At 47.2% G+C, this 23,255-nt stretch overlaps 1 protein-coding gene across 1 annotated transcript; it reads left to right on the top strand.

The window, feature by feature from the left end:
* The first annotated feature begins 2,649 nt into the window (after positions 1–2,649).
* LOC104829243 lies at positions 2,650–19,777 on the top strand. The gene is made up of 14 exons (XM_010563376.1): positions 2,650–2,799; positions 6,320–6,552; positions 7,182–7,281; positions 8,226–8,343; positions 9,187–9,329; positions 9,424–9,573; positions 10,120–10,214; positions 10,489–10,588; positions 12,104–12,244; positions 13,041–13,133; positions 13,551–13,658; positions 18,860–19,034; positions 19,284–19,347; positions 19,651–19,777. The coding sequence occupies exons 1-14, from the start codon at positions 2,650–2,652 to the stop codon at positions 19,775–19,777; spliced, it is 1,797 nt and encodes a 598-aa protein (XP_010561678.1).
* Positions 19,778–23,255: the final 3,478 nt, after the last annotated feature.

Below are 23,255 nucleotides of genomic sequence, written 5' to 3'. Positions count from 1 at the left end.
ACCACAAATGTTAATTCCTACCACCATTAAAAAGTGTGAAGGGGGAATGTGAAAGAACTGGAAGTCTGCCAATAGCAGCCAATATTTTAGCAAGGGTAGGCAGGAAATACACTAACATCAATCCTGGCCGGAATAAAGGAACGATTCTTCTGGGACACCTTGAAAGGAAAAAAAAAAAAAAAAAAAAAGGGGAGAGAGAAGTCCACATTGTTTCAATGAAAGCCGGCCCTGTTAGACAAGCCTGGGTTAAAGAGGAAAATATTCTTTTTAGAAGAATGGAAAGCTGATTGATAAAGGCAATAATGTGGACATTACATGTTTCGCACTTTGGTGAGGTGCTTGATTTAGCACTGTCTGACATCTTGATTAAAAACTTCCATTAGATGGAATTAACAAGGCACGCGTTAACTGGTTTGAAAAATGGCTCGCTGGGAGATCTCAACATGTAGTTGCTAACAGGGAGACGTTAATGAAAGGAAACACCACAAACAGGTCCCCAGAGGACCGTTGCCTTGTCCGCAGCTAGTCAATATTTCTATTAACAATTAAAATAATAGCATAAACATGGTGGGTTGATTTCAATTGTAACCTAATGCAGTGAGCAGCGGACTTCTATCAACACAATTGATCTAATCTTGTTCTGCATTTGCACCTTTTCAGCTTTTTTCCATGAAAGCCTCACTTCCGTTTGTTGGCAGTCATTAAGACATGTTGATTGGAACATGTTGACAGCTTTTATGCTAAATTTAGCACTTCATTTAGTAATGAGGACAGATTAGAGCTATAAAAGTATATTTAAACAAATATACACCTGCAAAATTTTTAATATGTTAAATATTTTAGGAAAGTGGTTTTTTGTTTTTTTTACTCATGATTGGCTAAGCGCTGTGAACGGGACTGGAATGCAATTAAAGCAGACAAAAGCATTATTCCAGTGTGAGGCTATTAGCTAAACAAAGCCGATTTAAGCGAGCCAGAGAGATAAGAAAACACGTTTTCTACAACCTACCACACTCGAAACCCATTTCTTGAGCAAAGGAAACATCACCTAGGCTGAGCTTACCCACTCGGACCCGGTTGTTTCGGCACGTGCGATCCTCCAAGGCCTCGCGTTGGCCAAACCTGCACCGGCTCCCGCACTATGAGAGAGAGAAGGGGAAGAAGGAGCCCTGGCTCTCCACAGCCCCGCCGCTCGCCCACTTTATCACACCGAGTATCAGGAGATTAGTATTAACTGGGAGAAGCACCCCAGAAACCCCTGTCCCCCCCTCAGGGACTTTGCCCCCTCAGCCCTGCGCCCACACAACGCCTGCCCCTTCAGACTGATTTTCAGGTGAGGTGAGGCTACAGCAGGCCCTAAAAAAAGCAGCTGCGGCTCCAAAAAAGTGGTTTTAGAAGTCTTTTTTTTTATTATTTTTAATGCTTCTGTTGTTTTGAGGTGAAGCTCAGGCCCAGCCGGGTCCTGCCCCCTCTCCCGGGTCTCCTGAGGCCTTCTCCTCCTCCTCGCCCCCGGTCGGGCCGGAGGCAGCCGCCTCACACCGCCATGGCAGGCCCGGCTGAGGAGAAGGGGTCGGTGGGGACGGTTTCTGCTGCTGAAAAACCCGGTGGTGGCACCAGCACCCTAATCCGGGGCTGCGGGTGTTTCAGAGGGCTGGTGTGAGGGCAGCCGGCTCCTTCCCCTGGCCCTGCATGGGGGTTTAATGCCGGACCTCACCAGTTCGGGCAGAACAAGGTGATCCCGGGGAAGGAACAGCAGCACAGCTGTGGGCGGTGGTGTGGCATCATACCTGTTTAAAATCGCTTTAAAGTAAACCACTGGTTTTATTAGCAGCATATCGCCCCACGTTAGGTGCAGGTTTTAAATGACTCAAAGCCAGAAGACAGGTTCTTAGAATATTCCGGTACTTCCCGAGGGAAAGGGAGACTTTTAATACCATCCCAACTCAAATTAAAGACAGCAGGGACTTAATAAGCAGCAGATTATTTTGGAGCTAGCGTCACAACCCACGCAAGGAGGATGGATTCTCTTATTTCACCAGTATCTTATTTACAAAACAACCCGTCTAAACCATTACTTCCCATTTCCAGGCATTTTGTTACCCTTCAGATGAGGAAATGTATTTTTTCCTTCTCACCTCTACCCCGTTACCATCCCAAGCAATTCAGGGGGATGCTGGTGGGAACACAGCCCCTGGTTCCCCCAGCTCGGGAAATGTCAGCCGGTTAGGATGGTTTGCCTGGCTCGCAGGGGAGGACACAGTGTTTTCTGAGTACTTGTATTTTTCCAGGCTGCTTTCTGATCTCTTTCCAGAGACCTTTTCCCTAGTTCAGTTGACAACAGCTGTGGGAAATCTCCTCCCTGAGGGAGGGACAAAGACATGATTGATTTTTTTTTTTTTAAAGAATTGCTTCACAACATCAAAACAAAACAGGATTGGTGCTGCTTCCAACCGAGGAAAGGTCTGGCGGTGCGTGACACGCTCGGGGCTTTGCGGGATCATGCTAACCCATCGCCTGCCTTGGTGGAGATCCAGTGCTACCTGCAAGCTGTGGCAGTCAGGTCGCTTTCTGCCTGGCGTCTGGGAGAGGTGCCAACCGCTGAGTCGTAAAGGAGTTGACAGGACCGCAGGCCAGGGGCAACAGGTCATCATGCAGCAGGAACAAGTTTTAGAGGATCTGGAAATACCCCTTGCAAGGAGAGAAGCTGAGACCCTCTTCCAAGAGCAGCCTGAGACTGGGAACCCATATTTGGAAGATGCTTTGCTTCGGAGTTACTTGAAAACACACCTTCCTCCCAAGGTCTGGCATGCATGTTTGTCTTTCTGTGTGTACACACTACAATTCTGGCTAGGTCACTGTTGAAGACTGTGAATTGAACACTTCTCTGAGCCCTTTGGTGCCTTCGAGTGTTTAACTGGGGGGAATTTATCAGCATTCTTTAAAACTTGTTATCTTTGAATCAGTGCAGGGGTGGTGAAAAATACTGGCAGGACATAAACAGGGAACAGCCTGGTGCACTCCTGTGACTACTCTGGGTGTTGTTGCAATGAGGGTGTTGTTTTGGGATTGTCAGCCCGGGCATTTGTTGTCTGGTCATCCAGAGAAAGAAATTTCAGAGAAAGGGAAAAAAATCTAAGGTGATTCCAAACTCTGCTGTGCTCTTCCACTTGTCTCTCCCCCCCCCAGGGAAGAGGGGCTTTTAAGGAAATTCCTTTCCAAAGAAAGGGGAGGTGGGGACATACGACTGTTCTCAGCTGAGTGCTCAAGAGGATACAAAGGTCCATGGAGGTTTGCTTGTTCTCAGCACAGGTCATTGGCTTTTCTGGGTTGATTTTCAGACAGCAAAGGCTCCGTACAGATTGCAGGGGTACAGAGAGGTGGGGTGAGATCCCTGAGCTGCAGATCTCTGTTCTGTGAGGTCCGGTCCTACAGGAACCACTGGGAGTAGGCAACTCATCTCACTGGCTGTCCTGTGCTGTCACCCCAAGGACCGCAACTGTTTCCCACTTTGCAAGGACCAGATCTCATGGAGCAGAGGGTGACCTCTCTCCCTGATTTACTCCAGCAGAAGCAATGCAATGACCTGTAAAGCCACCGGGTGAGTAGCAGGGCAGAACCCGGCTTTCAGTGACCCTCTTCCTGCCACTGCTTGCTCTCCAGGTCTGTGAGACCTTGCAGTCATGGGTAGTAAGAGTGTGGTGGCAGGATTGGTAGCCTGCTTTTGTCACAGCCCTCAGGAAAGATGGGAACAAGGCCTCCCTAAGCACCACTGTGCCCTTATTGCCAGACAAGAAGATGGGGGAAAAGGAGGATGCCTTTGGGCAACCATGAAGGTCTTACTCCTAATCTGCACCTTTGGAAGCAGCATGATTCAGATGTCCTGAAGACTAAAAGGAGCAGTGATGTCTTTTGCCAAGGCCGAGAGCTGCTCTCCGCTCCTTCCCCAAAGAGACAAAGCGGCTGCAAAATCTACTAGAGAATCAGCAGCCTCTCCCTTAAACGTTTCTGTGCTTGGTCCCAGCGGGGCAGTGTTGCCTCACCGCTGAAAGGGAGAGCAGAGTCTGCCGGCTGCTTCATGCTGCAACTGGAGAGCTAGCCCTCCATGTGAACACCTTCCTGCCCAGGAGAGCAGCAACAGATGAAGCTTTGTGTGTTCCACTGAACCAGACACCATGCTGGAGGTTGATTCCTGTTGTACTAGTCACCTGTGTTCAGTGGTGAACACAGAAGTTTTCCTGGAATGGAGCAAAAGATTTCTTTCTTTCTTTGAAGCTGATTCCTGGAGAACACAGAAGAAAGTACCTGCTTTTTCTGGGGACCGTTTTGGAGACGTGTCTGTTGGTCTTTGATCCCCCTGAAAATATGTCCTTTAATATAAAGGATCATCCGTTAGCGCTATTTGTGTGCAATAATTTGTGCTTTTCCAATATATTCATCCCTGGGACATCAAAGGACAGATCAGGGTGAATGAGACCACCCAGCAGATGCTGCTAGGTAGCATCTTCAGCCCTGGCCCTAATGGTTTACAGATGCCATCTCCATAGCCTGGTGCATGTTTTTTGGAGTGCCCAGGCTGCTATATGTTACATTCAGCAGTCACAAATGTAGGAGCCCTGATTTTGTTCTTTTACCTTGGAAATAAGCACGTTCACTTGGGCAACACGGTGATTTGTAAACCTACAAAACCCAGCTCACAGCTAAGCAGTTGGGTTTGGTTTCTTTTAGAATACATGGATGAGGTGAAGGGACTGTTGTAGTTTGAGTTCACTGTAGTGTGCTGACCAAGAGACCCGTTTGCTAAACTCATGTTCTTCTGCCCACAAAAAACTACCAGCTAATCATTTTAAAGGTTTTTGTGCTTCAGGGATCAGTGAAGTCCATGAACCCTGGATTCTTAGGTTGTGCCTCTAAAACAACCTTCAAATTGTTGTCAAGATATGAGAAGCATTGGAGGCATACACCCATCCCAGCTGAATTCCACCAAGAGCAAACAGGAGTGCAGCATGAGCTGTACCAGTTGACAGGGCTCTCATGCATGGGTTTTGGCTTGTTTTGTGATTTTTAACGCTGAGTATTTCACTGCTCACCTGAAGGAAAACTGGCTGGTCTGAGGATGGAGACTTCCAGAGTAGTAACTGGGAAGTGTGTGTTGGATCCTCATTACACACACTGAATGGCAGAGTGATGAAAGAATCAATCATATGGGATGTAGTTTAATGAAAAGTCAACACAGGGGGAGGCAGGGAAAGGAAGAAGCAGTGTTTGTAGTTCATCATCAGCAAATTAACGTGTTTTATAATTGCACCATTTTGGGTACAGCAACTATGGCATTCACCTCCACGATTGTTATATTGAGAAGGAAATGAGCATCTCTTGAGGGGTAGAGAACAGCAAAAAATATTCCTCTGATAAAAGCAAATCTAGATCAGGTGGTTCTCTGACCCCCAGTACAGTCTTGGATGTATTTATGCTAACAGGGGTCCAACAGTGCTAGAGGTTGGGTCCGCCTGGCCTAATTTTAATCATCTATAAGTCAGGTTATTTAAGTCTAGGCAACTTCACTAGGCTTTGGCCACAGACAGTGAAGACCACTTGCAGAAGGCAATTCCTGTCACCTTGGAACAGGTATCTAAGGGGGCTGGAATGAATCACTCCTCTGTGAGTGCCGTTAACTATGGACAGACTACTTGGTCCAGGTGACCCAAGCCTGGCTGAAATGAGGGCACATGAATCCTTATCCAGGGCCTTTCAGGAAGCTGGATGCAGGGTGGAAGTTTGAATCTAGATACACTGGGTGCCAGGCTGAATTTCAAATGATTGCTCTGTGCCTCCTTTTCTAATCTGTTAGGCAGGTAACTACTGAGCCCAGTGGAAGTTTTCCTATACAGAGGAAGGGTTTCTGTTTTTGGCAGCTCTTCCTCTGGCATTCTTCTCCAGCAGTAAATCACAGAGTGGCTGAGGTTGGAAGGACCTCTGGAGACTGTCTCGTCCAACCCCCTTGTTCATGTGCATCTGTGTCATTCTCAGCCCTGATACAAAAGCTCTTCTGTCTTTTGTAAAATCCTGAGGTAATGCCAAAAGTAACTTGAAAAAATGATTTGGGGGAAGAAAAAAAAAAAAGTGACAGCTGAGCACAGCTGTGCCAGCAGAGGCTAAGAGACAAGCTGTCCTGTTGCATTACAGAATGCATGGAAGGGCCAAGTGGCAAGAGACCACTAGCACCGCAGGACCATATGGTCAGTCCTCTGCCTTTCCAACTAGGACTGAGGCTTCTTGCCTTCCAGGGGGATGCTGAAGGGCTCTTCATGTTGCTTCACAGGTACTCGAAGAGGTGAATCAGGATCTGGAGACATTTGGAAACCGTCTGCTAACCAAGATCAAACATCTAGGATGGGAATGCGAGTTGAACCCCCCTGTGTTTCGGCAGTATGATGCCTGGGGGCGGCGGGTGGATCACATTGTCACCTGCTCGGCCTGGAGGAGGATGAAAGAGATTGCAGCAGAAGAGGGGCTGATTGCTGAGGCCTATGAGAGAAGATACTCCAACTGGAGGTAACTGGGGGAGAATGGGAATGACATGGTGCCTTCCTGGTTATTCTTAGCAAGGTACATTCAACATCTTGTAGGACTGAACTTCTTGTTGTATAATGGGTAACAGATGATGCATGGACAAAAGCACACCTACCGCTGTACCGAACAGCAGTGTCTGTCCACTGTAATGTTCCACATCGGCAATGATAAGCCATAACTAATGGCCTACAGTTGATCATAATATTCTTTGATGTCACCTTCCTGATTCTGGGGCCTGGCAGTTCCCTGCACTGCTCCAGCTTTACATGCATTAGCTTTAACATGGCTAAAGAGCTGGGATTTTACTTGCAGTTTCATTGTATTCCAGCCTCTGGAGATAGACCCCCATTTCTTATTTTTAAAACCTGCACCAGCTGACAAGCAATGCTTTCCATCCAGCCTTGCACTGGCAGCTTCTCTGGGACCCAGAAACACTGCTGCTCCTCTTCTCTCTTCCTGGCTGAAACAGTTTTTGCCCTCTCAGAAATGAGCAGTCTGATTGTCACCTGTTTTGGCTGTATTTTGTTCCTCTCTTCCTAGTCAAGATGTTTTATCCTCCTGCTGTTGAACTGCTGCATAACCTGTCTGTTTTCACTCACTTTTTTCCCTAGCCGTCTGCATCAAGCTGTCAAACTGTACTTATTTTCAAGCTCCTCTGGAGGTTTCAGCTGTCCACTGGCCATGACTGATGGGGCAGCCAAAGTCATTGAGGTATGAGCTCAGCTGGTCTCCGAGGGCACAGCCCACATCCTGGCAGCGCTGATTAGAGACTGGAGCATCGGCCAAGGATGGAGGAGAGCTGATCTGCCATCTGTCTCCGGGCATGGCCCTTCCTTGCTCTGTGACTCAGCTCCATCTCCCACTGCCTTTCTCCTTTAGTTACAAAGCCTTTGTGCCCAGGCTAGCTTTTATGTTTACTTACAACACTGTATACAATAAGGCCTTTGCTGCACATGAAACCTGTGGCACTGCCGGTAGTTGGAAAAGTTTTCTGTATGTTTTTACTACGAGATAGTTTGTTTTCCTGTTCTTGGTGTGGAGTGGCAGTTAAATGTGTTGGGCCAGATCCATACTTGATGTAAACTAACCAAGCTAGCAAGACTTTCCCAGTCTGAAGATTTGGCTCTGCATCTTAGTGACACCCTTTGCCCTATGTCAGTGGCTGTGTAAGATGCAGAGAAAAGTTAGCCCTTAAGTAGCCAGCCCTGGGCACTTTAATTCAATAAAAATAATAATAAAAAAAAAGCACGAGGCAGTTACCTCTTTCCTCCAGCTCTTTGGGTGCTGATGACATCCAGCATATATGAACATATGCTGATACCCTGGCACATGCACTGTTTTGAAAGTTCTCTGTCCAGATGTCTAGCGGTGCAGAAATCCGAGGGGGGTAGGGATGCTCAGCACTCTTCTTTGCAACACAAGCCTGCACCTTCTGTCTGCACAGTGCTCCAGCAGCCATGTAGGAGCTGGGCAGTTTCACAGACTCTCAGCAGTACGTGCAGATGCACTGCAGTGCAGGACACTCAGTGCCCCGCTTGCCTGCTTGCAGACCATCCGTTCTGAGCCTGGGACACACCACTGTTAGTTAAGGCAACTGTCTAATTTCATCTACTGAGTTATGATCATCTTGGTTTCTTTTCCCTCCCCCAAATCAGTCACTAGGTATTCCTGGATCTCTGAAAAACGCATTTGACCATCTGACATCCCGTGACCCCAAGAAGTTCTGGACCTCTGGCCAGTGGATGACTGAGCGCAGAGGAGGCTCTGATGTTGGTACGTGTTCTGAGGTGGCAAGCAACTGCAGCAGCAGCTAGATATGTGTTAGCGAGAACTAAGAAAATGAAGGGTGTGGGGAACTTAGAAAGCCTGGTAGCTGGTTTAGGAAACTTCAGCAGAAGTCATCCAAATCCTCTGCATAGCTCTGCTGTTTAACCAACAAAAGGCCCAACTTCTATCCACTGATGCATGCAGTACACACAGGCAGGTACAGAGCTGTGTTCCTTGCACAGATAACACACTAACGTCCAGCTCTATAATCTAAACCTTGAGTGAGACAGTCAGACCCATCCCAGCTGGGACTAGGAAAGCATTCTTGGTCTTCAACTTTTATTCCTTGGCTAATGTTAGTAATAGAGTGATGGGCCAGGAAACCTCAGAAGTCTGCTGCAGAGACAGAAATGTGGAAGGGGAGCCACCTGCATCTGATGAAGCTGCAGTTGGTTTTCCTGGTGGAAGGGTCAGCTGTGGAGTGACGGATGTGCATCATTGCAGGACTCCATTCCTTAGCACCCTTTGTTCTTGGCTGTGGTAGCTCCTAAAGAAATGGAGGCATTGGATTATACACCGTGGTACATTCTGCTTACAAAGCACTGCCATTACCAGCTGTTAGTCTGGAGCAATTGCTGGAAAGGCTTGCAGTTAAACAGATCATACTTCCTTTCTAGTACTTAACTCTGGCTGCATTTCTTATCCAGGGTCAATGAAAGAGATTAGCAGGTAATCCATACTCCATCTTGATAGCAGGAGGTGACTTAAAAGAGCTGCTGCTTAAACCAAAAATCGGCATTGATCGATACAGAAGTTCCCATAAAGCCAAGATCTGCTCCTTTCTTGCAGCTAACGGCACCGAGACAGTGGCCAGAAAGCAGCCAGATGGTACATATCGTCTCTATGGTTTTAAATGGTTTACATCGGCTGCTGATTCTGATGTGGCATTAACCCTGGCCAGGGTAGTGGACGCTGAAGGACAAGTAAAACAGGTCTGTTTGATGGTGGAACCAGGTGAAGGAGCAGGGGCTTTCTTCTTGTTTCATTGTAATGAAATCCTCTTTACATGCCTTTCAGTGGCCCCAGGGGTTCAGCAACCTGTCCCTGTTCTTCCTGAAGGTTCGAGATGAGGAGGGGAAGCTGAACAGCATCCAAGTGCAAAGGCTGAAAGATAAATTGGGCACACGGCAGATGGCAACAGCAGAGCTATGGCTAGATGGAGCTAAAGCAGAGCTAGTACGTGAGGTTTCACCTACCTCTTGGGACTGGACTGGCTTGGCATGGAAGACCACTCATGGGTGTTTTGGCAGTGATACCAGCTGAAGTTCCTCTCTTCCACCTCTGTGGCTGGCTGTTCACTTTGCAGAACACTTCACCAACAAGGCTGTGTGTGGGACAGAGCTGAGAAGAACTCGGGAAAAGACGGGAGGGAAGGGAAAAAAAAAAAGTCATTTTAGGCTGGTCATTTCCCTAATCCAGTTGCATTGACCCAGCCGAGGGACAGTTCCGTGTAGCATGCAGGTAGGAACAAGCAACAGGGACCAGAACTGATCATGCTGACGTGGTCTCCAAAGCCACCTCTCTGGTCACGCTACAGACTTGGCTAAAATGAGACAGCCATATTTTAAAGCAAGCAGATCTTTGTGGTGCCTGATGACAGATGGAGATGAAGTGGACAGCCTCTATCTATCTGTCTGTTAACACAACTTCCACTTAGATACACGTCCACTTCTAAGGCTGTGCGAAAGGCTTACATCAACCTTTGTTCCTTGATGCTTTCAGATCTCTGCAGAGGGTCGTGGAGTGGCCTCCATCTCCAACATGCTGAACATAACTCGGATCCACAATGCCATTGGTGCAGTAGCTTCCATGAGAAGGTGAAGGCAGCATGGATCCCCCCAAAGCTGAAGGAGCAGCTTATCAGGACAAGGGGACTTTGCAATGCTCAGCATTGCAGCCAGTTTACATCTAATGCCTTTGCAGGCACAGGTCTGGAAGCCAGCAGTGCTGGAGAAGGTTGCCTGTGGGTGGGTGACCTCGGCTGGTGTGGTACAGCTGAGCAGGGTTCTTCCAGTGGGGGTGGCTGGAAGAGAAAGCTCAGAAGTGGAAGGTTGCTGGTCTAACTACTTTCCCTGGCTGTATTCTCTCTAGGATGATCAGTCTGAGCAGAGAGTATGCCCGTAGGCGGGTTGCCTTCGGGAAGCTCCTCAAGGACCATCCCCTACACATGCAGACGATAGCCCGGATGGAGGTAAGGCTTTTGGGAGCTGAGCCACACCTGTTGGTGAGGAAAGAGGGCAGAAATCCTCGGCTGCTAATGAGCACAGCTAGCCTACCTCTGTGTGCAACAGTCAGATGTAGAATGCTCTTCCTGGTAGAGTGAGATGTATGCAGCAGGGTAATTGCTATATTTTAGCGGGATTTGATCTGATGATAGACCTAGCTTCTCTGCCAGACTTCAGGTTATCCTAAACAACAATTACCTGGGAGCTATCCTGAGAAGAGTGCCAAAGTCATTCATGCACCTACTGTGTTATGCTGTGACCTCCGAAGTTGGTCATTAGCATCAGAGTCCAAGCATGACACCACAGTCTCCTAAACCGCAGTTAACAGACTCTTGTCCAAGACCAACACAGACTCATCCAACTTCCCTGGTAGCTCATGCACCAGGAGATGGGCTGTTCCCAGCAGGCTTGAAGAATTCCTGAGTAGTCACCATGCACTTTAGCTTCTGAGAAGTTTGTCTTCCCTGTGTACTTGCACAGTGCTCATCACCACAAGACACTGAGCTTGAGTACAGCCTCTAGATGTGAATGTCATCTAGGGCAATAACAGACAACAGAAAAGACAGCAGCATGAATTGGCACTCTTGCTCTGGGCTTTGGGAGGAATTTCACGTGTGGGCCTTCACTCACTGCAGAATGTCTCACAGTTTTGCCACAACGCTGAGCTGTAGCAGCTCACTAGATCCACAGGACACAGGTGGCTTCACACCTCTACTAAAACTTCAAAAAGAAGGCACACAGTTCTCCTCCTCTCACCCATCCAAGTACGACTCCTTAAGTGGTGTTAACACCAATGCTTGCCCTTGGGCTGCGGTAGGTTCATGCAAATTTTTAAAAAAGTATTTAAAAATCCTCTTGGAAGGTGGGGGAGAGGGAAAGTGGTCAACATCTGTCAAACATAAGTTAAAGCTCCAGCATCTCTTAGCCTGTGGCCAGAACTTCACCTCTGAAAGAAAGGCCAGATCCTATATCCCACAGGACATTGTTATGCACAGGGGCTACAGAGCTCCATAACCCAATGCTTCCCAAATCACAACTTGCCAGGGAAGCAAGTTGCTCAGCAAGAAACCTGTCAAAGACCTTGCAGATCCTGCTGCTCAGAGGTTGACCATCAGATGTGCCATCTCATGTCCCTTACCTTTGGAAAGGATGTGGATTTGTGACCTGGATGCCCGATAGGAGCTTTGATAAAGCTCCGAGTAGGCCTGATGAAATGGCACTCCCCCTTTCCTCATACTAGACTGCAGTGTACAAGAGCAGCAGCTCTGGACTACTTTTAATATTTCATGCCTTGTGCCTTGGCTGGTCAGCGGTCTTTGTCTTTGAAGCTGTGGGTCTGTACAAGAAGGAGTGGCATTTTGCCCAGGTCTGAGTATTGCACATCCCTTCAGGATGGTCTCTTGGCACCTCAGCAGACCAGGCTGGAATCAGCCTGAGTCAAAGATCCTTGCCAGTGAAGCTCCCCACTTCTCTGCCTGCAGGTACAGACGCGAGGGGCGTTTCTTCTGATTATGGAGATCGTTCGTCTGCTTGGACTCGTAGAAACCAACATGGCGAGTGAGCAAGACCAGCTTCTCTTGAGACTGCTGACACCAGTTGCCAAACTGTATACTGGGAAGCAGGTACAGAACAACCAGTTTGATTAGCCCGGGGTGGGGTTGTGTGGCACATTAGCAACCACAGAGCTCGAAAGAGGAGTGATTAACACGGCCAACATGAAAGGCAGCGATAGCAGGGGATAATGGCAGTGACCTCTAGCTGCAGGGCCTGCAGCAATTATTGGTCTGTACTGAGGCTGGATTTTGTGGGTAGAAGACTTGTCCCTTTGCTCTCAAGGCCACAGATCAGCTGTCTGGTCAGAACAGACAGAGCCAGCACTGTGAAGTACTCCACATGCCACAGAGGAACGCTGCTGAGGCTGCCCCAAGACCAAGGTGGGGCACTGAGCCACAGGGAATATCTTTCCCCTAGTTATGAATAAATAGCAGAAGTGTTAATAGTTTAGCATTAGCCTTAATTTCAGGCATCTGCCCCTCTTCTAATTGCCCTCAGCTTAAATACACAGAAGGTTACACACCATAGGAAAGTAGAAGGTAAAGATTGTCCTGGACTAGAGACATGTACTCCCATGTACCAAGCAAACCACAGGCTTAACCTTACCTAGAGAGGACTGTACTGAGACACACTGTCCATGGATCTTCTTCCAAGGTCTGACTGCTCCTGCAGGTCCTCTCTCGGTGTTACTCAGTCTCCATTCCCCAGGCTGCACCTGTAGCATTTAATGAGCAACTTGCCTCAGCAAATAAGTGGGATCCAGTCAATCCCATCCCAGCAGGAACTGCTGTGTGACGTTAGAGGTTTCTGGCTACTCTTTCCCCTTCTGCAATGTGGATCATGTCAGCTCTCTGCATTTTGCAGGCTTCTGCTGTTGTTGTTGAGGCAATGGAGAGTTTTGGAGGACAAGGTTACATGGAGGATACAGGCTTGCCAGTCATAATCCGCGATACTCTGGTAAGAAAGCAGCAGGAGAAGCAGAAGAAGCTCCTGGGTGTCACCTAGTCCCCTGCACAGTAGTCCATGGTTGTCTGCTAAAGACATGCTCAAGGGAAAACAGAGTCCTCCCCAGACTCACTCCAGGCATGGCAGCTCTTTTCTAGTTGCCTTCTTGCCGAGCCCAATCATCACCAGGGAGGGGACGCGATTTGTTCCTGCTGCTGGGGCTGTTCCCTAGCTCAGTAATGGAGCTGAGCTCCTAGCTCTCATCACCACTGCTCCTTTCCACTTGTGGTGAGGCAAGACATCTCTGGAGATTTCACTGATATCCCTTAGGTCTGCCCCATGTCTTTGTTTCCTCACGTTCCCTTTTCTTTATTGCAATTGCTCCAAAAGTCTCCTTCATGCTCTTCCACAGACTCTTCTACTCCACAGGTGCTGTCCATATGGGAGGGAACAACAAATATCCTGTCACTTGATGTCCTGCGATCCCTCACCAAGAGTCAAGGACAAGTGATGGCTGTGTTCTTCTCCACAGTGCAGGTGAGCCCACATCAAAAGCACTGGTCAACCTGATTTGCCCACCTTAGCAGAGTCTTACTTGGTGTTTATGCTCCTACCTGAGACTGGCAAGGAACATGACCAAACTGAAAGCTTTAGACAAGTATTCAGAAGGTGTCTTACAATTCTGGTCTTTAAATAGCACTTACAAAAGCAGAACGCAGGCAGTGCTCATTTTGGGATCCTTGTACGCTGCAAAAAATGCAGATACTTTCATCTCAGCAGTGAAGAGTTTTGCATTGTCAGAATTCCTCATGACAGGTACCAATACAAGTATATTTTTAACATGAAAGAGTCACCTTCCTGAATCCAAAATAATTTTGTGGTTTTGTTTCTTAACTGCAAAAATACCACAAGACTGCTGAATATTAAACCATCACTAGGGCTACCTACTACCTTATGACTTTCTATTTTTATTCCCACTGAAAAGATGGAAAGAGCCAAAGGAATTCCATTGCTGCCTCTTCAGATTTGCCATTCTCTGGCTTTACCTACAGGCTGCTCTTTTAAAGGTGCTCATATGACAGGCAGTCAGGGAGAGACCAAAGCAGCTCAGAATTTCATGAAGGAAAATAAGCATCAGCTGGCTTGGTATGTCCTGTAAAGGGAGACAGGAACCAGCCTGAAAGGCATGATCAGCATATCAGAGGGTGTTCTCTCAGAGATGACATTATTAATCCAAATAGAGCAATCCAGATTACATTAGCCCAGATACAGTGAGAGAATCCTAGGCATCTGGAGTGCTGGATTTGACTGTGGGTAGCCTTCACTTTCTCATCCAGACCCCATAAGAAGGGAAAGGTCTGGGTCACTGCACTCCCTGCAGCACCGAAAACTGGCTAGGTCTTTCAAAAACACAAAAGCAAGAGCCTGACTCCTTCTCACCAGTGGCTGCAGTTGGGAACTTCTGTTACACTTCAAACCCCCAACTCAGCTGTATTCTGTACAGAGCACCTCTCTGACCTCCAGAGATGAGTGTTGTCTTGCCATCCTCTCAGACAAGTTTTGATAAAGGAAAAACACCTCAAACAATTTGACTACCAAACAAGGCAGCCAAATCTGCTCATAACCAGGAATAAGCACACCCGCTAATTAAAAAGCCAACTGGTCCAGCTGCTGATAAAAAGCAGCTTAGTCTGACACTGAAGGTAATGGAGCGGAGAAGGAAAGGAGCGGGTGGTAGGCTCTAAAAATAACTTGGAAAGAAGCCAGCCTCCACAGGCTTACACTTACGCTCATTTAAACAAATACCGCACAAAGGTGCCATACTGCAGTCCTCAGAGCACCTCACTGGTGTAGCTGAGAGGGCCCCTCCAGCTTCTTAACAACTGGGTAATCAGAGAAGCATTAAAGAACACAGCGACGTGATTCAGAGCAGGTACCTGCACAGCAGTAACACCAAGTATTGAGATTTATTAATTAATAAGCTTATCATTGCTCTTGCACTCCCACAAATCATGCTGTATATGAGACTGGAGGGTGAACAAGTCAGCAGTGACTTCAAAGGTCTCCAAATTCCGGTAAGTGCCATTGCATTTGCTGTTCATGTCACACTGAGGCTGCTTCCATTTCCACAGAGAGTGACTGGAATGGGCTTAGCTGGGAGAGCAGTCTTGATGCACCAATTCTGGATATAATAGATCATACTTGGCAAATAACCGGGACATGTCAGAAAGCTTTTCCCTTAAGCCTTTGACAGCCAGGCACTGGAAAGGCAGACTGGGAGGTATTTCTGCAGAGTGCCTCTGCAGCATCGGGCAGGAACGTGCTGAGTTTCTACACCGGAATCAGGGTTTCACTCACAGGTGATAAACAACCTCTTTTTGAGCTCCAGGTGTCCAAATTCTCTCAGTCTCTGGGAGTCTGGCTCATTTTGAAACATCCTTCCCATTCCTGTCTAGTAAGGAAATCATTTAGCCCTTCATAAAGGGATTTTTACTGCTCCAATCCATTTCCTTTTTATTGATGCACACAAGACTAGTACAATTTATTTTATGTTTGTCCATCAAGGTTCTCAGTTTGCAGGATTTGTGCCCAATGACAGGCTGCTTTGAAGAAATCAGCATTAGTACTTAGTATGGCATAGCGCTTTTTTCTCTGAAGGTCATATCTCAGGGTAACTTCCCTGCTGACCCCACTGCCACCTATTTTTGCTTTTATCCTGTGTCAGTTGCCCCTACTGATGGTGGGATACCCAGTGCTGCTGGTGCTGTGATCTAGGAGCAGGAATCCAATGTTGTAATTACCCTCAGGAAAAGGGAAATGCAGAGAACTTCCTCATCCTTGCACAATGTGATTATGAGAAGCTGAATTTTTAGGGTTCTTGATACACAGGCAAGTTTGTTACAAACCACCTTGTCCAGAAGTAATTAGTCTGCAAAGTCTCGGGAGAACACATGGCGAGAAGAGCAAATGTGAGAGACAGTCCTGGATTCCAGCTCAGCCGTGGTGGGAGTTTCAGGTGGATACTGCATGGGGGCAGTCATTTCATGTTATACTAAAAATTTATTAGCTGGAATTTTGAGCCAGAGCATTGGGTGTACTTTAGAATTCAATTACAGTCTGAAAAGTGACTCTAAAATAGCACCGGGGAATTATTTGATTTTTGCATTGTAGTCACTTTAGATTAAATTTGGTCACATCGCAATACAGTTGTGTTTCTGAATGCCAGTCCTGCAAGCATCTTGCAGAGCTCAGAATCAACTGCCTTATGCATCAAGAATGACTGCGTAGGGCTGAAACTCTAGCTGTAAATCAGACATACAATCTAAGCCACGTCATGGTGTTTTCAGGTCCTTTTCAGTCCATAACCACAATTTTAACACAGCAGGAAATAAATCTAGGTTATTAAAGCGAGACTACATGTTTGCTTGAAACATTAATATGAGATTTGTGCTTCTAGCCCCATTTTGGATGTTCTGCCTGTTGCTGTATTTTTAAATACTCGTGATTATTCTTTAAGTAAAAACCATTCTGACAATCCTGCTTGGTAGCTAGTGAGAGCAAACAAATGAGCGGCATCTTAAAATTCCTCAGTGAAAACCAAAGGAATCAGAAATATTTGAGCTCTAAAGCTCTTTTGCTCTCTGATGATTTCAGCCAGAAAAGAATGGTACAACTGGCACAGCGACGCTGTGTGTGTGTGCCTCCCCTCAGTTACACCCTACAGGAACTGGAGCAGATCAACATGCGGGAGAGAAAACAGGAGCTGCTTCTGCCTCGAGCATCGTCCCTGAAGCAGCTCTCCAGCCTCTTGCTCTCAAATGCAGTGGAGGACGGATCAAAACTCAGTTTGATCTTTCAGAAGATTCAGTGCTTTTGGTTAGGAAAAGAACGAGTGTAATCTGAAAACAACAAAGCGTAAATTATTGGAGAGCAAAGAGAATACAATGTCTTTTTTTCCCCCCTAAGGTTAAAATGATGGTTTTTTTATTCCTGGTCCATACTACCCAGGTCTTAAAATCTTAAAAAGCAAGGCAGCGTAGGACGTAGCTGTTCGTACCCCAGCCATTAGCACGAGGGTGCCGACAGAAGCGCACATGTTGTCGCTGTGCTTGGCCTCTGTGATGCTGGCTTCCACCCAAGCTGCTGGGAATATGTTTATGCCTTTGGGGTCTTTGATCCTTGTTAGCAACAAGCTCCAAGCTACTTTTAAAACATCTTATTAGCATTCTGTGGGCTTGGAGGGTTCTTTGGACTTTATCTTGGCACTAGACCTAACCGCTTTAATGATGATGTTTTCGTATTCGTACAGCATATGCTGCAAGTATTTATGTACCGCTTCGCCTAGAGCACAGAATAGCATCCATTGAGGATTGTGTTTTTCTTGTATTAACAGTCAGAAAATACAGGGCAGTGGTCAGGCAGAAGGTGTCATGCACAGACGTACTGCAGAAAACAAAACCGCGTTCAGCTTGTGCAGTCCGAAGTCCTACTGTGCAAATAAGCTGTATTTTCATGTACTAGCAAGAGGAACTGCATGATCACTTAAGCACCAAAAGCCTCAAAAACATAAAAAAATTCGCTCTACGCAGCAGACACTTACAGGCTTTAGCTTCATAAATAACCTGCAAATGAGACTAATTAATGAAAAGCACCTCCTACCACCTGCTATGCTATTTAAATACGTAACGGTTCCTTTTTGCAATTCTGTCGAAGGTAATCCTTTCGTTCTACTGCAGAGAGATAGGTTTGATTATTTTAAAGATGTTATCGCGGCACATGAGGCTCCTGGGCTGAGCCCACCGATGAAGGCAGGGCCAGCCCTGAGCGCAGGCAGCTGCCTGGGGCGGCCGAACGGTGGTGGCCTACTTTGCTGCAGCAGAGCCCAGCTGCAAGTGCTGCAGCGGGGGGGATGCAGGGTCTGGAGGTCGGTGACGGCTGCGTGGGTGAAAGCTGGCTGCTTCTCCGCCTGTGTGACTTCAGGGGGACCGAGCTGTCACCCCAGCCTGGCAGCTCTGTGCAGAAGGCACGCTCTTCTCATTCAATCCCTTGTAAGAGGGAATAACGTGGGAAATGCAGATTAAAGGCTAGCTTTTGCCGGTTGCATCCAGGCAGCCGTGGGCATGCCATGTCAAAAGAGCAACTATTTTAGTTTCTCTCAGCAGAGTATCGCTTGTGCTTTCACAAGGTATTTGAGACAGTGGAAAAACTGCAGCTTAGCTGAACCAGGGGGAGCTTTAGATGGTACTTTTGGGCACAGTTAAATGCCTGACATCCATCGGAAGAGAGCCACTCTGGTGCCGGGGCCTTTCCCACTGACACGACTTGCAGGGAAGAGCTCCTTGAAATCTGCATTTTCCTGCCTGCACACAACTCTAGCATCTTCGTGGAAGTAAAAATATAAAAAAGGGAGATTAGAACCTGATACAGGTATGCAATTAGAGGGAATTGGGGGTGTGATCTGGTCTCTGCATGCAGCTGGAAAGCCAGCACGGAAACAGCAACACACTCACAGGAATTCTCCGTCCTCAAGGCAAGGCCGTGAGTTTCCTTTTGGCGATGTCCCCTTTCCTGCTGCCGCGCGGTGCTCTGGCTGCTCCACCAACAGCAGTGCCCGTTACGGCCACCTTGATTTAAGCTTCTTGTTACTAGCTGCTGGGCGTGCTCAGGATTTCACCAGCCCCATTTCCTTGCAGAAGGTAAACATGCTGTAATTTTTCCTGTGATTGTTTTCTTTGCAGAAAAAACTGGAACTGGCTTTGAGCACTGCAAAACTGGAACCTGCCGTGAAGCAAATGCAGGATGCTGTCAGCGGTCTTGCACAGTTCATGCAAGCAGCTGATTCAAGGGGAGCCGTGACCGTGGAGCTAGCAGCAAGAGACTTCTCCTACACCCTAGCAAGGATCTATGCAGGTAGTGGGGAAGACAGAAATGATGGATTTCAGACCAGGAAAGGGCTAGGAATCAGTCCTAGAATGGCCTGGTTTCATACCTTCTGGGTAAAGGGTGGAGTTTCAAGGAAAGCTCGGTCCCCACCTTCTTTCAAACTGAGGCAGCTCTGCCTGGCAAGTGCTGTTGAGAAGTAACCACCACCTGCTTTTCACGAGCCCTTGCTGTTTTGGCTGGAGCCCAGGGATACTGATGTCTCCTGCTCTTCCACAGGAGCTCTTTTAATTGAGCATGCAGCTCGGCCTGATGCTTCCGCCGCAGACATCTCTGCTGCTCAAAGGTAAGCAAAAACCTCCTCTAGCCCTAACTGTTTTAGATGATTTCTTGTGCAATGCAGCAGGCTTTGCTCTGCCTCACCAAGCGATCTGACTCCCTGCCATGGTGAGACCCAAACTTCGTATCATCATCGATGGAGACAAACCCCATTCTGGGTTGGCTGCTGTCAACATCATGGCTTTTCCCTGCCATGGGGAATCTCCGTTCTAGTAGTGATGAGAGGGATCCAAACCGGGCAGACTTCAAGCTGAAACCAGCCCTGTCTGCGTAAGGGGGCTCAGACAAACTGTTTGCATCCTCTGTTCAGGTGGTGCAACCAGGAGCTGTGTCCTGTGGCCAGGGCGTTAGAGAACAGCAGCTACGAGGCCGAGGAAGTGCTCATGGACAGCACGCTGGTGTACGAGGGCAGCCCTGCCTGCGGCAGCCGGCTGTGACCCACCAGAGGCAACTGGGAAGCCCAACCCCCAGGGGAAATTAAAGGTGGGTTGCAATCCAAAAAAAAAAAATCCAAAAATCCTCAGACAGCCATGAATTACAGGCATGGTGGGGACAGTCTACCAGGGGCCAGACCAAATCCTTCTGGAGGAACGCCCAGCTGCACCACCTCCTCCGGTATGAAATCCACTGCTTTTGCGCTGAGTTATTTGCTAACACAGATGCAGCCATTGAGATTCAGTCCAAGATGCTGAATGTTCTTACTGTGTTTTAGGCAAGGACAAAGTGATCAAATCCAGATAGTGACTTGAAGCAGCAGCTCTTCAAGTGCCAACTGGTGTTCTTTTTAAAGAAAAGCAGCCAAAATCAGACTGAAAATTATTTGAAGCTGATTAAACACAGAAAACGACCGTGTTCCCTGTTCACCTTTTTGCTTTCCAATGCTACACGCGATCTTCCACCCTGGTACCTGCCAGGAATGGGGTTTTCTTCCAGGGCAGCCTCTTAGGCCCACCATGGCTGTGAGGGTGGTGCATCCCTTCATACAAGCAACCTCCCTGGGAACTGTTGTGCTGGGCTCAGGACCCCCAGCTCAGCGGCTGATCTTGGCAACTTGTTGGGTAAAAAAAAGGCTTTGTAACTTGAACTTTCCATTTTCCTAGCCAAGGCTATTGTTAAGCAAGGTGCTCACGGGACACTGCTTAGTCTAGCTCGTGCTTCTGATTTTTCCTTTTACGTTCTACATTGTCTCAAACAAGCTTTGCTTTTACTTTAACCTGGAGGAGAGGCTTTACCTTCAAAAGTACGGTTGGGTACCTTGTCCCCGCTAAAGCTGCGAACTCAGCTCCACAGTCAGCCAAGATGGGCAAGAAAAACATTCTCAGCCTACTGTGTTTCAAACACGGGATATAGTCAATTGCTATTTGCAGCTCCATAAATGGTCAGCGTCAACATCAACACTGCGGTGCAAAGTCCTTCTGTAACAGCTTAAGGGAGGAGGCAATTTCAATTACGTCACTCAAATTACATCAAAACTGTACAAGTTGGCAGCAAAATTAAAGAAAAAAATTAATTTTCTTGAATTTTTCTTAAGAAAGCTTTTATTCTCTGCGACCTCCAGAAAACTTATTCATTCCCTATGCCTGTATCCTAACAATGCTGCAATTCATACCAACATAAATTCTGACATAAGTTTTAGATTGAAATCCAGTAATCCTCCACCAAAGCAAACACCTAAATATTGACTGCGTGCTTCTCTTCACCCTCAGCCCATCAGTCTGCCTACTTAGTATTACCCTGATGACTAAAAGTTGCTAGTAACAGAAGAAAAACAATAGTAGAACAAAGACAGTTGGAATATATAGCTGTGAAGTGCTACAGCAGGTAGGATAGCGAGTGGGAAGAGAGGAAAGGAACCATTTTCTGAGCACAAAGTCATCCAACACTTCACTGAGGCCAAAGCCTGCCGATGCAGGAGGACCCAAACAACCAAACGTTGCCTCCGGGGAGGAGCCGAGCTGTGCCAGGGCAGCAGCGCCTGTGGGACGCGGTGAGGAAGGCTCTGTGGGCGCGCTCTGTCCCAGCGCCGGGATCGCAGGGCTGAGCCAAGCAGAGCTGCCCTCAAATCACACAAACACCGTTTAGCCAGACCCAGCACCCAGAGGCTTTCCACTGCAGTGTTTCTCTGTGTCCATTATATGTGCATTTAAGTGAATAAATAACATTTGGCTTTGAAAAATCTCCTACGTCCCTGTAGTTGTTTGGTGTCAAAGGTCTTACAGGTGTCAAAGCACGGAAACCTGTCGTGCCGTGTAAAAATCAGGAGAATGGGAAAGTGAGAGAACAACACGTGGCTCTAACCTGAACAATGATGGCAGCAAAGTCCGTCACCAGATTTGCACGTGGGAAGGGCAGAAGGGTCTGACGGCACGCAATGAATGCAATGCAAAGTGAAAGTCATCGTGTTAGAATTGTTTGCAGGGCTGCTGATAAACTGTCGGGATTCTCCGTTCTCACTAAGTGCTCATCTCCAAAGCACAGGGCTTTGGCAAGCAGCAGTGCTTTCCATGCTCACTGCCTGCCTGGGATTTCATGCCACCACTTTCCTATGTATTTTACGTAGTTTTTTGAACACCAGGGTTACTTTTTCCTAATATATGAGCTATAATTTGCCTAAAAATAAGCCCCACAAAGTGGGAGCCCTACAGATGCACCGATACAGAAAACACAAGGGACTGTAAAATTGTCACCGTGTAGGAAAATGACAAATTTATTAAGATCTAAATATTCACTCTGAGGCTACAGCAGAATAAATGCTGTTACAAACAATTAAGCGCTAGGGTCTAACACTTTATACTGCTGCTAAACAGCTCTCTGCTCTCATAGGTTTGCATGTTTTAAAACATTTAAATGTTCTTGAAGTAATTAATCAAGAATCAGATGTCATTTTAATACAAATTCCACCAAAAAAAATGTACAATCAAATGCATCACCTGTTGCCACTGCAAGGTAAAAATCATTTAATAACATAACTATGGGAAATCGGTTTAAAAAACATATTTGTTAAATAGTAAGATAAAACTTTAGCAGCATTTAAAAAATTTGAAAGTCTGAAGAATATGGTAATCTTAAATCCCAAAATTCAACAATCTGAGCTCCAATGCCTGTATTATGTGTGTAAAATGAAGGGATGGGAATTTGGTATTCCTCTGCCCAGGAAAGGGCACGTCTACATGGCGTAGGGACAGCAAGACAGATGAACGCTCATACAGACGTGGCTGTAGTAAAAGGTTACATTTCTCTTTCTGCATCCTTGCTCTAGTGCTGGTGGATTTTCTCTTTTAACAAAAAACTGAGCTGAATTATTAAAAAAGAAACTTCACGCTGCCTGTGCTTGGTCTGGGCTGCCTCCTCAGCCCTGTCCTGCCCTTCCAGCAGCAGATCTGCCTCTGAAGGCACCCCAGGGGAATCGCTCGTCTGTCCTTCAGAGAAAAATCCACCAGGAGCAAACGCAATGCCTGGCAGCGCAGACTGCACCGCTGTGCAGGCACCGCACGACCAGAGGTTGCATCACTCACCTTCCTCACGACTCAGAAAAGAGCCTAAATTGCTGCTTTTGCTTTTTAACCAAGAAAGGTAATTCCACGGAACTCACGAGCCAGTTCCGAGCGATGCCAGCGATGGAATCCAGCTGAGGGCAGCTTTAAGGAATACAAAACCTGATCCGGATCCTGCACCTGAGCAAACGTCCGAGAGCCGGGCTTCGCTCAGCACTGAGCATCCCCTTCCAGCACAGCCCAGTAAAACACCATCTTCTAACTGACCCTGGACACGGTTTTCTCAAAACCTTACACTGAGTAATTCAGGATCTATTAAAGGGACAATTGTAGACTAACCATAAAATATCTGCACAGCCCTGTCTGTTAAACAAGCTCTGAATCTGCTCAGCTTTCCTGTGCGTGGCTATTGCCCTTTACA

Source organism: Haliaeetus leucocephalus, unplaced genomic scaffold (genome assembly GCF_000737465.1).
Source record: "Haliaeetus leucocephalus isolate CR32 unplaced genomic scaffold, Haliaeetus_leucocephalus-4.0 Scaffold165, whole genome shotgun sequence".
NCBI lineage: Eukaryota > Metazoa > Chordata > Aves > Accipitriformes > Accipitridae > Haliaeetus > Haliaeetus leucocephalus.
The sequence above is the reverse complement of the archived record's forward strand: the minus strand, read 5'-3'. Positions and strand labels throughout refer to the sequence as shown.

Bases quoted from the DNA above. Each gene is read 5' to 3' on its own strand.
- LOC104829243 (XM_010563376.1), top strand. From the start codon at position 2,650: ATGCAGCAGGAACAAGTTTTAGAGGATCTGGAAATACCCCTTGCAAGG. The intron at 8,344-9,186 runs GTACGTGTTCTG...CCTTTCTTGCAG, and splicing joins CAGAGGAGGCTCTGATGTTG to CTAACGGCACCGAGACAGTG. The intron at 19,035-19,283 runs GTGGGGAAGACA...CTTCCACAGGAG, and splicing joins AGCAAGGATCTATGCAGGTA to CTCTTTTAATTGAGCATGCA.